The following is a 13,718-nucleotide window of genomic DNA, read 5'->3' as shown; positions in this document are numbered from 1 at the left end:
AGCATCTCAAGCTTTGCAATCTTTCCTTGACCTGGGTCCTGCTGTGCCTTGGGCCTCTGCATCCCCACTTTCACAGCTAGGGGTTATTTCAACTTCTCTTCCCAGTCCCCTTCCATAGTGGCATGAGAGCTAGGGGGAGCTTGCAACACCCACCACTTAGGGGTTTTACTCTGGGGCCCAGGCTCACAGCGTTGCTGGCAGGAGCAACTGCCCATCACTGAAATAGTTGCTATTCAGTCTGCTCATGTGGGTTTTCCTCTACCACCCTCCCTCACTCATGGGACCTTGCCATAAAGACACACCAACTTGGAGCTTACTAGCTGCTATCCTTTATAATGTTTATATCTCTGGCACCTGGCATGACATTTTATGGCACACGCAGCCCAGCCCGACAAAGTTGTATTTATGTCAGACCCAGCCCTTGTCATCCATGAATTCGACATTTCTGCCTTTGAAGATGACCAAACTGGACAGGTAGGTTAATCTGAGAGAACGTGTGTCCCTGCGTGTGTGGTGTCAATTAAAGGATTTAACTGATATAGACTATTTCTGGCAAACAAGGAGGGGGGGGGAACATAGGCATTCTTTAAGAAATGCACCCAATTCTTTTAAGTGAGAAAACAAGACATCGTACCTCTCTTGATGCTGCTGAAGCAGAAGTTGAGTTTTGGACTCTGACTCTTTCTTCATCACTTCCAGCTGTTCTTCCAGCTGTGGTTAACAAAATATTACAATTTACAGACCGGCAGGCAAGTACGGTTTACATTAAAATACCACCAAGAGAACTGGTTGCTCAAAGTGAAGATGACTCCATGGCCCATTTACGGAACCTGGACACAAACACCATAATGAGTAACAGCTAAGGTCGTAGGTCACAGCTTGTTTGGACCAGCAAAGGCTTCTGGGTATCTTGGCCGGGACTGTTGTTGGTGGAATCCGACCCTGGGTAATCCCCCCGACCCACTACTGAGAAACCTCTGCCCTTATTAGGGTTGCTAGACACCAGTTAGTACCCGGCAGCAGACTGGTAGGTAAGGATACCTCGGGGGTGGCTTCATGCCACCTGCAGGATGTCATTTCCAGGGTGAACCCAGAAGGGAGGTCACGCCGCTCTGTGGTTTTTAAAAGTTTTCTAGAGCAGCGGGACGTCACTGCTGCATTCTCCCTGGAAAGGATGACCCACCATTGATATAACTGTGATTTTTTTAACTTATTTCCCCGCTGCTGGCCTACTGAGTTGGTGGTGGGAGGGGGCGGCAACTCTTGTCCTCTCGCAAAGCATGCTGGGCTTGAAATTAGCTGAAAGGTACTCACTGGGGCGACGGCTGCTTTGGCATGCATGGCCTCCGCTTCGAGATCTTGCAGGACTTTAATGAACGCGGGAGGCAGGCTCCGGATGTGCATACTGGAAGGGCTCTCGTGTTCGCGGACTTTCCTGCCGGAGCTCTGCTCATAATCCGCCAGGATATCCCGGAGTTCCTGGAGCACTTCCTCGTGGGCCAGCACCATGGTCCTCAGATGCTCCGTCTGGTTATTGGCTTCCCTCAGCATCTCCTCCTGAAGGTGATTGGCCGTTTCCAGGTCTTTGATTGTAGACCGCAGCTGAGCGCAGACATCTTCTGAAGTCTGGGATTCTTTTCGCCTGTTTACCAGGAAAAGAGAGTCTCGTGGAAACTCTGCAACTGTGTTTTGTCCATTTAATTATTTCTGTTTACAGAACTGCCACCCTGCCTTTCTGGTCTCCCAAGGGCCACCAAGGCAGTCAGCAATTCAGAACGTGTATGATAAAATCATTTTTAAAACCGTTAATATCAACATCTAGTAATACAGCTAGATAACATCTGCAGCAAATCCCAGGCCTTCCTCCTGCCCTCTTCTTTCCCTCTCTTCCCCTTCTAACAGGCAGAAATTCAAGATTGTTCCAACAGGGTTAGTAAAGGTAAAGGTATCCTCTGTGCAAGCACCGAGTCATGTCTGACCCTTGGGGTAACGCTCTCCAGCGTTTTCATGGCAGACTCAATACAGGGTGGTTTGCCAGTGCCTTCCCCAGTCATTACCGTTTACCCCCCAGCAAGCTGGGTACTCATTTGACCGACCTCAGAAGGATGGAAGGCTGAGTCAACCTTGAGCCGGCTGCTGGGATTGAACTCCCAGCCTACTGGGCAAAGCTTTCAGACGGCTGCCTTACCACTCTGCGCCACAAGAGGCTCATTCCAACAGGGTTAAAGTGTGGTTTTAGACAACTTTCAATCTGGTTTTATTGATGAATCATTGTTTTAGGCAAACCAACCCAAGACAGGTAACTAACCAAGAGGCGTGGTATACAAATTTCAAAATAAACAAACAAATAAATAGAAAACCCAGCACCACACCACTAAAACAAATCACATTCGAAACACATAAAAACAGCAATTCAAACACTGCTCAGGAAAGAGGGATCAGAAGGAATGGCAAATGCACCAAAAAGTCTCCACCTGATGGCAGACTGACAATGACAGAAGGGGACAGACAAAGCCCCCTGGAGACAGAGTGCCAGAGCTTTGGGGCCATGATGGAGAAGACCCTAGAAATGCTACCCTCCAGGTGGGGCCTGGAGATCCCCTGGAATTACAGCTTACCTAAAGACTACAGGGATCAGTTCCCCTGGAGAAAAGGGCTGCTTTGGAGGGGGGACTCTGTGGCATCGCCCCCCCCCCCCCGAGGCCCTTGTCCTCCCCAGGCTCAACCCCTAAATCTTCAGGAGTTTCCCAACCTGAATTTTTGCAACCCCATTCTCCCACTGGTGGACCCCAATCCCCTGTTGAGAAAGCCTGTTTTGTCTTCTCATAACTGAACTTTGTAGTCTGGAGATGTGAATCCAGATCTCCATAACAGCCCCCCTGGGAAGCAAGGGAGCCATAAAACAACTTCATCTGGAAAGTAGCGAATCTGCGCTCAGTTGTGCACGGCTGTCCCATCGGTCCACCCTCCCAGTTCAGCAGTGAAGAACGAGGGGCTTAGGAACTTTGTTGCCTCTCAGGTAAGAACTCTCACCTGAGGTCATGAATGGAGTCTTTCTCCCGCTGTATCTCCCGAAGGCTTGTCTGCAATTCAATGACCGTCTGCCTCAAAGTGAACTTCTGTTGCTCGTGCAGCTCTGTAGCCTGCAGGAGATGAAGTAGAGACACCCATCACTAGGCGGCAAGCCTAAGGTGACCAGATTTTGACATTGGTAAAGGGGGACACCATTGACCGGGGGGGGGGGTTGGTCTATATGGAGCAACAAAAAGTTTCATAGAACGCAGTGTTCCCCCACCTTTTTATCACCGGGGACCGGTCAATGCTTGTCACCGCCTGGGCCCCTGTTCCACTTGCTTTCCCACCGGAGCCCCTGACTTGCCGCCGTTCGCTGGGGGGCGCTGCCAGCAGCAGCTGCGCAGTGCCACACTGAGGGGGAGCCCCAGCCATGGCGGCCACTGGAGAGCACCAAAGGTGATCTACGGACTGGTACCGGTCCCCGGTCCGGGGGTTGGGGACCACTGATAGAACGCATAGAACGCAAAAATAGTACTGTAATATATATCTTTTTAATTTCAACATAAGTACAGATTGCCAGGTGCCCCCAGATATCCCTCCAAAAGTGGGACAATCTGGTCACCTTAGACAAGCCCCTATGAGGAGATCCCTGCAAATGGCAGGGATGCATGACCAGCAGCAGGGTCCGCTCACCTCCTGCTTGCCGTGGCGATCAGGCAGTCAAAGGGCTGGCAGACAGCTCAGCTGTTTGTAGCCCGTTCGCATCTCTTTGGAGAAACAGGTGACTCGTAGGTGACCCCCCCCCCCACAATCGCTAGAAATGTTTGTTAAAATGATAGTTCTCACCTCTCTGGACACCAGTGGCTACCACGTGTAATGTGACATGACCAGCAAGGAATTTCATGACCAGAGCCCCTCCCCTTTCCACCCCCTCCAGTCCATCACTGACCTTTGGGGGCTTGGCATATATTTTAAAAAATATAAAAAACATTAAGTCCCACCCAGGGTCACTGAAAAACCGCAGGGCTTTACAAACCCCCTGTTGAGAAAACCTACTCATATTTTTATATTTATGGAGAAGTTGAATGTGCTGGACACCACCCTGAGCCAATTTAGGGAGGGGAGTCTGATAAATCTTCTAATCTAATCTAATCAAACAACATCCTTTCATGACAGTTAAAATAACAATCAACATACGTTACACCCGAGGAAGTCACAGCTTACAATCACCCTAAAATCTGGCCCAATCAAGAGTTCAGGTCTCTCAAAAAGACCCTGAGAGGTCTGGACACTTGTTATAGGGTTAACCCTATGGGAACCCTAATAAAGGAGTTTAAACTACTATTTCATATGTTACACTAGGGTTGTGCGCTTCAGCACCATTTGGTTGCCTTGACGATCACCGAAGCCCAAAGCGGCACGTAGAAGGCCAGCGCCATGGTGGGGGGGTGGCGGTGCAGCCGACGGCTGGTGCACTGCCACCGCCCCTCCTCTCTGCACTGTGGGCCACTTCGGGCTTCGGTGATCACCGAGGCAGCCAAACCACGCTGAAGCACACAACCCTACTTTATAGGAAACTGCCTCCGGGTTTATCAAAGTCAGTATTACTTACTGAGACGGGAAGCAGCTTGCCAGAGTCTCAGGCAAAGGCCTTTCGCCTCACCTGTTACTTGATCCTTACAAAAAAACGCCTTAGAGATGCCGGGGATTAGACCTGGACCCTTCTGCATGCAAAGCAGAGGCTCTTCCACCGACCCACGGCATGACACTCACTTCGCTTAACTTCTTCTGCAGATCTCTGACTTGCTGAGAATATTCTTCCAAGATGTTCTCAATATGCTCTTTCCCACAGCTGCTGCCGCTCCGCCTTGGGCTCCCAACATCGCTGTATTTGGAGTACAAGTTCTTGGTGGGGCTGCTGGGTGCGCTGGAGCTGTAGGTGGCCTCCGGAAAGGCGCGGGGTATACCTGAAGTCCGTTGCTTCGGGCTGCCCATAAACGAAGTAGAAGCATCTAATAAAACAGGACAGGATTTCAAGGCGACCCCAAGAAGAGCTCTGGCAGACGCAGGGGTCTTCTTGCATAGCCATGCCAATCAATGTATTAATTTATTTGTATATTTATCTACATCTGCAACACCTAAACTATTCCTAAACATCTAGTTTAGCACTGGCCCACTCCCCAACTATTGAGGAATAAGGGCCGCTCCTGAGCAACAAGGCCAACTGACTCAAAACATCTATAGGTGTCCCCCCCCCACTCCGACTGAGAGGTCGAACCTACCAAGGGCTTGTCAGTTTGGTATAGTGGTTAGGAGTGCGGACTTCTAATCTGGCATGCCGGGTTCGATTCTGCACTCCCCCACATGCAGCCAGCTGGGTGACCTTGGGCTCGCCACGGCACTGATAAAACTGTTCTGACCGGGCAGTGATATCAGGGCTCTCTCAGCCTCACCCACCTCACAGGGTGTCTGTTGTGGGGAGAGGAAGGGAAGGCGACTGTAAGCCGCTTTGAGCCTCCTTCGGGTAGGGGAAAGCGGCATATAAAAACCAACTCTTCTTCTTCAAAGTTGTTTGTTGAAATGCTGTTATAGCTGATATGTTATTGTTATTTGTTATATTGATATCTGTTATATTTTTACTATTATATTGATATTGTTCTATGTAAATGTTCTATATGCTTTACGTAAACCACCCAGAGCCGTAGGGAAGGGCGGCATAAAACTCTAAATAAAATAAATAAATAAACGAACAAACAAGGGACGGGAAATAAGAAAGAGTGATTTTAATTATTTATCGATTTTAGATTCTCGCGTGACATTATGGCGATATTTTAACAGACTTTGAAATTGCGCTGTTTTTACCACGATATAAACCATCCTGAGGTTTTTGGAAGGGAGGTATAAATAGGTAATAACAAAAACAAATAAGTATTTAATTCTTTTCTCAATGGAAACCCAAAGCCGCTTCACGTTGTTCGTTGTGCATTTATTTTTTAAAATTTCTATTCCGCTCTCTCCTCGGTGACTCAGGGCACCTCTCCCAGGCACAGAAACCACAAAAGAACTGACGCTCAGGAGGGGGAGCAACGGAAGTGGTTCGTTCACTAGTTTGTGGCTGAATCCATCAGGCAGAATGGGAAATGCTGTGGACTCCCTCTGGAGCTCTCCCATGGACCTCTGACTGGGAATCTCTAAACTAATTTGTAGGCCACTTTGAAGTTTGTAGCAAGCTTTAACAATCTTTTTGTCGCACAACAGCCCTTCAGGAGAGGGTACATTTACAGACAGAAAACTGAACACTGTGGGATGGCAGCTAGTCCAAAGCAGCATCCAAACTCACTTTGCCTCTTTCTGATCCCCCAACCATCCATTCAGCAAAACTTTAACAATAGCTTGCAGCTATTGTGAAGAGAACCACCAGCTCTGGGTAATGACCCATTCTCTGAGGCTGATTAATTTTGGGGTACGTTCAAAAGCACATACTTGAATTTGTCATGTTGGACGGGGAAGAACTCCCTTCTCGACGCGGAATGGAGTCCAAAGAGAACCTGGTTGCTTCTTCCTGGAGTTTCAGGGTCTCTTTGGTTTGTCTTTCCAGGGCTTCCCTGTGTAATCCAAGGCACACACATGAAGATTGCTCTGCATCAACTACTTGTTCCCACACAGTCATACACTGTATAAGCCTAATGTTTTCATTCCGATAGTACTGCCAGTTGTGTAGTACAACTACAACACAAAAAAACAGGCGGTTCTGAATAAATATCCTAACAGAAAAAGAGAGAACCTGTCCCAGGCTATCAAAATCAGCTAACAATATATTTACACAATCTCTATTATCTATTAATGATAAATGAAACAACCAGAACGGACTCTAGATTTTGTTCCGTTTTCAAAGTAGACCTTTCATCGGTGGTTGTTTCCCATGTGCAAAAAATCACAGAAAAATTCAAAGTAGACCTTTCATCAGTGGTTGTTTCCCATGTGCAAAAAATCACAGAAAAATTACAATCAGTGTGAATTCCATCATGGTACATAAATTAACAAACATTGTGTAGTACAAGCTAAAAAGATGTATGAAAAAATGTTACCACATATAGCTAATATACGTGTGCTGACTCTTCCACAGCATTGTTTGTCAAAAGAGAAATTACTAGTGAAAAATAATTTGCTTGTAAGCAGAAATAATAAGAGGTGGAAAATAATATTTGCCTGATACTGAATTGATTTTGTAAAAATCACACCTTGTAGACCAGGGGTAGTCAAACTGCGGCCCTCCAGATGTCCGTGGACTACAATTCCCAGGAGCCCCTGCCAGCGAATGCTGGCAGGGGCTCCTGGGAATTGTAGTCCACGGACATCTGGAGGGCCGCAGTTTGACTACCCCTGTTGTAGACATTTCTATGGTCAGAATGTCTGATGCAGTGTTGCTGAAATTTCTATAATTGGCATAAAAGCATGTCCTACCTTAGCTCTTGAATATTCTTACTCATTTTGGCACAATCTGCAAAAACAGGAATTAGAAATAAATGCCACAAAAGGTGTGTGAGGAACGAAACAAGGCTGTTACAGGTACGGCCAGATTGTACTTATGTTACATTCACATTCGTTAAATTTGGTGTTACTGAATATGTACTAAGATCTTTTTTTAAATGTATCAGGGTCACACAGTGTTAGAAGAGATCACAAGGGACCATCCAGTCCAGCCCCTGCCTCTTCTCAGGCTCTTAAAAACCACACCCTCCTGACAGGTGCTCATCCAAATCTCCTCCTAAAAACTTCCAACGAAGAAGACTCCACCATCTACGAACAGCCATCACCATCAGCTAATGCTTTCTACTATTTAAGCTTTCTAATATTTAAATTCCCAGAATTTGAACCCATTGCTCTTAAAAATCCAAATAAATAAATAATCAAATAAAATTAATCTTTGTCTCTAAAGCCTCAGTGAACAAGTTGACCCCCCCTCCCCTCCCCTTTTCAAGACCTCTACCTTTTAAATAGTTCATAGAATCACAGAGTTGGATGGAATCTCCAGGGTCATCTAGTCCAACCCCTGCTGAAGGCAGGAACTCACATCTGCCTACTTATAGTGACCCCAATTTCACAGTTAAACACAGGCATCACCTTGCCCTCCTCTTCTCCAAGCTACACATACCCATTCTCTCAACCTCTCCTCATAAGGCATGGATTCCAACCCCTCTACCATCCAAGTTGCCCTTCTCGTTCCAAATAATCCTTTTTTTTTTGTAATAAGACTGAAACCCGAGAGCCATGGCCTATGAATAAAAACTAGTAAAATCTGCAACTTCTACCTGGAAATGACTTTTGAAACTTATTTCCTCTGGACTGCTACTTACAGACTCTTCCAGTAGATACTTTCCTAGGAGGTACACCTAGCTGAATAACATGGGACTTTCTTCTGAGCAGGTCTGTTTAGGATTGCTCCTTCATTGTGCAATACTAAACAATACTGTTTAGGATTGCTCCTTCATTGTGTGTACTAAACACAAAACTAATTGTGTTTAGTATTGCACAATCCTAAACAGTGTAATTGTTTAGGATTACACTGCTACAGTCCCTAGAGCAGGGGTAATCAAACTGCGGCCCTCCAGATGTCCATGGACTACAATTCCCAGAAGCCCCTGCCAGCATTTGCTGGCAGGGGCTTCTGGGAATTGTAGTCCATGGACATCTGGAGGGCCACAGTTTGATTACCCCTGCCCTAGAGGTTGCCAGCTCTGGGTTAGGAAACACCTGGAGATTTTGAGAATGGACCCTGAAGGACATGGCCCATTGCACCTTGAAATCAGCAAAAAAAGTACAGAGACAATGAGAGGCAGAAGACCTGAGTTGTGAGTTTCCATTTCTCGGGAAGAAGGGCTCATGGATGGTGCTGATGTGCTAGACCAGCTGAGATGGCCTATCGGGATGGATGTTCATACTATTTTAGCATAAATCAAAATATTCCAAGGCAACATACTGCGCAAAACTCACAGAATACATAACACAAGGGAGGAAAAAAAAACATGACCAGGCTTTCATTCCAAATTATTTCCAAGATGTATATAAATTTCCAGCATACCTTTCTGAATATATTTGAGAAGTATGAGAGCTGCTTAATCCAGAGCACACAATTCGTACATTGGCTTTTCTTTTCGACTGTACTCTCCCTGATTTTTCCCTGCGATTTAATGAAAACACAGCTGTCAAACCCACAACCTCCTGGCTTAATCCCGACAGCTGCACCCCCACCAAAGGACCATATGTGACATATGGCTCAGGTGACATCCATGCAAAAACGTTTATTACCCACAGGAAACAAGTCATGGAAAAGGCAAGTTCTCTCTAGGGACAACATTTTTGAGTATGGAACTGTATTCACTATGAGCTCCCTGCCTCATGGTACAGCTCAGATAAAGGTTGACCAACTCATCTCCTTGGCATTAATATAAGATGGATGTCAATAATGAAAGATGGTTAACTCATCTCATTTGTGAGAACCAGGCTGGTTAGGAGGCAACGACTCACCGCACTTCCCTCTCAGAACCATCTGGAGAGGATAGAGGTTTAGTGTGTGGTTCTGTTTTGTGGGGTTTGGGTTTTTTTTTTTTACAGATTTCCAGCGAAGTAGATAGGTGCTGTGATTTCAAAGTTGAATCCTGCACTAATGGGGGTTTGAACAGCCGATCTCCTTTAAGGGCAGCAGGAGAGGAGGGATCAGGGCTTGCTATTTTAATTTTGGTTTTAGCCGGGGATGTTTTAATGGGGATGTTTTAATGGTTATTCGTAAGCCACTTTCAGCCCCAAGGAAAGGTGGGATATCAATGTTTAAATAAACAAATTAAGCAGTTTAGTGAGTGGAAACGGGTAGTGCGGAGGTAAATAACACCACCTAGTATGTAACATCTCAGTACTCCTGAACAATACTAACCAGGTCTGTGTGGAGTGAAATATAATAATAATAATAATTGTATTTTTATAACCCATTCTTCTCAATTGGCTCACGGGGGGTAGCAATACCAGCCTGCTAGATAAATAAATAAAAATAAGTGAAGCTTTATGATCATAGCAGTCACTTGGCTACCAGGCAGGCCTATAATAATGCTCCAGCATAAAATTTAAGAGAGACCACGATCCTAAAGGCTCCAGGGAAACTGGATAACGTGGCAACAGGGAGGCTGGGGGGCAGGGTTGCCAGCTCCAGGCTGGGGAATCTCCTGGAGACTTAAAAGATGCAGGCAGGCCAGGGAACTCAGTGGGGTCCAATACTGCAGGGTCCACCCCCCCCCCCCCAAAGCGTCCCTTTTCTCCAGGGGAACTGATCCCTGTAGTCTGGAGATGAGCTATAACTCCAGGGGATCTCCAGGTCCCGCCTGGAGGCTGGCATCCCTAGGGCAGGAGACCCTGGCCTGTTCATCAGTTGGGCCTGGGAGGTAGAAGCGGGGGGGGGGCGTGGCTAGGCCGAGGCCTACATGGAAATGGCCGCTTTCGACACACGCAAGGCCTGCCCCACCTGATATGGGCGGTCCTCTTCCTGCCCTTGCCCCGGTTCACCTGGAAAGGAAAAGGAAGTAGAGCTGAACCTCTGGGCAGGAGGCCCCAAGGGCCACAGCAGCCCCTGCTGGCTGGAGGTCATACTGCAAGGGTTCCCTTAGGCCCAGGGCCTGCGGATTGCCAAGATTCTGGGGTTGCCAACTGTGGGTTGGGAAAGGGCTGGAGATTTGGGAGCCTGGCAACCCCACAGGCCGCCAGCCAGGCCCAATTCACCTCGGGCTTGCCAACAGCCCCCAGGTGAGGCCTGGCTAGTTATCGCTAACTACAGAGATCAATTCCCCCTGGAGAAGTGGGATGCTTTGGGGAGTAACGCATCAGGTTCATCTCCCCAAACCTCCAGGAATTTTCCAACCTGTTAGCAATCCTATGTTGGTTTAAGCCATGCTACGTTCACTTTAATTTTTTAAAGTTATTATTTAGAGCAGAGGTAGTCAAACTGCAGCCCTCCAGATGTCCATGGACTACAATTCCCAGGAGCCCCTGCCAGCGAATGCTGGCAGGGGCTCCTGGGAATTGTAGTCCATGGACATCTGGAGGGCCGCAGTTTGACTACCCCTGATTTAGAGAAATGGGTCCAACCAGCCAGTACCCAGCAAGCACCAACAGTGGGAGGGAGAGTGACTTTGTTATCAGCTTTTTAAATCGACTTTGTTATCTGGTGGGTATGGGTTTGCCAGCTCCCCCCAAGAATATACAATAGTTTGTTAAAGGGTTTTTTTTAAATTATTCGAAATATTGAGCAAAATTCTTTTGTATTTTAGAATAATAGACTGGAGGCTGTGGAAGCTATATACTTGAGAGAGTTTGTGGTCTTTTGTTTATGGGTAAGTATGATCTCATTTGATGACTCATCTGTTTTTCTCACAGGGTATATTTTGACATTATGGATGTGTGGTCTTTTATTTAAGCACCTGTATCTATGAAGCATATCCATTCTATGCCGCTGAAGTGTTTAGGATACATGCTTTGATGATGTTATCTGTTCAGTCGTGTCCAATTCTCGGTGATTCTATAGGAAAGATTTCGCCATGTGTCCCTGTCTCTGACTGCTTCCTGTGTCGGCTTTGGTCGTGTCGAGCCAGCGGATCCTTTGGCGACCACGTTTCCTTTTGCCGCTGACCATGCCGAGCATTAATGATTTTTCTAGCAAGTTTGATCGGATGATGTGTTCTAAGTAAGTGAGCATCAGCCGTAATATCTTCCCTTCTAATGACATAGTTGGTTTGCTCCTCTCTAAAACCGTCTTGTTGGTAACTTGGGCTGTCCAAGGTATTCGCAGCATTCGTCTCCAACACCATAATTCGAAAGCGTCTATTCTCCTCCTGTCTTCTTTCTTCAAGGTCTGGCTTTCGTATCCTTAGCTTGTTACAGGCTTTACCAGAAGTCAATTCATTCATCATATTGAATTGTGAGATTATATTCATCATATTAAATTTTGAAGCTATGGGGTTAAAAACCCACATTTAAGATTGTTTGAACTTTCCATATCATCATTATTTTTGTTTCACAGTCTGGACTTTTTCACCCTGATATAACAAGTAACCATATAATTGGGGGGTGGGGAGTTTAAAGTTATTTGTGGTCTGGGCCTGGCGTACCTGAGGGACCACCTCTCAGAGTATGCCCCCCCCCCAGTTCTGCCGGTTCCAACAAGCTGGTGGTCTCCAGCCCATGAGAGCTGCAGCCAGCCTCGACCAGGAACAGGATCTTTTCAGTCCTGGCCCCTACCTGGTGGAATGAGCTCCTGGAGGAGACATGGGGCCTATCAGAGCTAACTCAGTTCCATAGAGCCTGTAAAATGGAGCTTTTCCACCAGTAATTTGGGTTGAGGCTGGGCTGCCAGGAACATCCAAGACCCCTCCCCTTCTGTATCATCTAGTTCTGGCAACTAAGGGGGGGAGCAATGTGGGTGAGATAGGAAGCATGGAATTACGATTTTTAGAGAATTTATTGAGCTGCTTTTAATTACATTAATTTTATTCGATGCACACTGCCCCAAGATGGCTGGGCCGAGAGGGATGGTCCAATCCATGCAATTATAAAAATAACTAAAATTATAAAACCAGAACTGAAACAAAGCAGAAGCATTCAAATGACACATTAAATGATGCAAAAATAATTTAAATACATGGATGTATTTTTCGCATTTTTAAAGAAGACGCAAAAAATTAAAAAGTGGATGTAATTCCCCCCAAAGTACAGCTTGCTGACATTTAAGAGAATGAAAGTGGTTTGAGAAAGTCATCATGAAAGAAACAAGAGTTACCTTTGTCATTTAAAACAGGTGTCTGTTAGCTCCTGTTAAAATTTCTTAAGCCTTTCAGGTGCCAAAAGACCTCTGCTTAATTTTCCTTTAACTGAATACAGGTGCTCTTGTTGATGTACAGTCTTTGGGCCGACAGCACTGTGATTTTACAGTGCAATGCTAAACCGAGTTAAACCTTTCTATGCTATTGGCTTCCAAGGATTTAGAGAGACTTAACTCCGTTTAGGATTGCCTAGTTAACCAATAGCTTGCAGTGGTGGTGTTAACTTTCTTTTGTGGAGGGATAGGCAAGAGGCAGAACACCCCCCTTCAGAGAACCAACCAGGCTGGGCCATGCAAAAAAAAAGCTTGAACAAAGAATGAGGAAATTTCCCAGTAACAAACAAAAGAAAAACATCCAATACCCTGGATCGACTTGCACCTACCTCTGAGATGCACCTGTGCTTTGCATTATGTGCAAAGCTTTATGTGCTGGGTAGGCCAGTTGCTGCAGTGTAGTGGCCCATGCGCTGACCTCAACTTGTCTAGCAAGGATGGGTTTGGTTGCTCGGACGGGTGCCCTGCTGTTCATGCTTCCCTCTTTCCTTTGCACACGGCACAGGCAACTGTTGCAAGCCAAGGACTCCTCCTGAGGTGCAGGGCAGTTGAGAACCAGCAGGCTGTAACCCCCTCCTGCCGGGCTGATGCTGTCACTTAGGCAACAGACTCCACCTCTGGTAGCGGCTGCCTGCGTGCCTGGTAACCAATCAGTGCTGCTTTGGGGTGTCCGGTTTCTCCAGCAGCATGCTTTTGTCCAAGCATCTCTGCCATTGCAAGGGAACTGGATACTTCTCCAGGCTGCCGGATTGTAGAAGCTTCTCTGCTGCTCGGGCTGGCTTTGCGC

At 46.6% G+C, this 13,718-nt stretch overlaps 1 protein-coding gene across 3 annotated transcripts in view; it reads right to left on the bottom strand.

Moving 5' to 3' along the window:
• The window catches only part of CCDC158 (coiled-coil domain containing 158), a 36,303-nt gene extending 22,834 nt beyond the window's left edge, over positions 1-13,469 (bottom strand). For 2 of the 3 annotated variants that reach the window (XM_077301122.1, XM_077301123.1), the window contains exons 1-8: positions 13,261-13,469; positions 9,098-9,196; positions 7,480-7,516; positions 6,499-6,620; positions 4,789-5,027; positions 3,034-3,143; positions 1,315-1,642; positions 635-711 (exon numbers count right to left, since the gene is read on the bottom strand). In XM_077301122.1, coding sequence (XP_077157237.1) covers positions 635-711; positions 1,315-1,642; positions 3,034-3,143; positions 4,789-5,027; positions 6,499-6,620; positions 7,480-7,505 — 902 coding nt within the window. In that variant the 5' untranslated portion in view covers positions 7,506-7,516; positions 9,098-9,196; positions 13,261-13,469. The remainder of the gene's footprint in view (positions 1-634; positions 712-1,314; positions 1,643-3,033; positions 3,144-4,788; positions 5,028-6,498; positions 6,621-7,479; positions 7,517-9,097; positions 9,197-13,260) is intronic. The other variant, XM_077301124.1, reaches the window with a different exon arrangement.
• Positions 13,470-13,718: the final 249 nt, after the last annotated feature.

This window comes from Paroedura picta, chromosome 10 (assembly GCF_049243985.1).
Source record: "Paroedura picta isolate Pp20150507F chromosome 10, Ppicta_v3.0, whole genome shotgun sequence".
Lineage (NCBI taxonomy): Eukaryota > Metazoa > Chordata > Lepidosauria > Squamata > Gekkonidae > Paroedura > Paroedura picta.
This window is presented reverse-complemented; position numbering and strand designations above follow the sequence as displayed.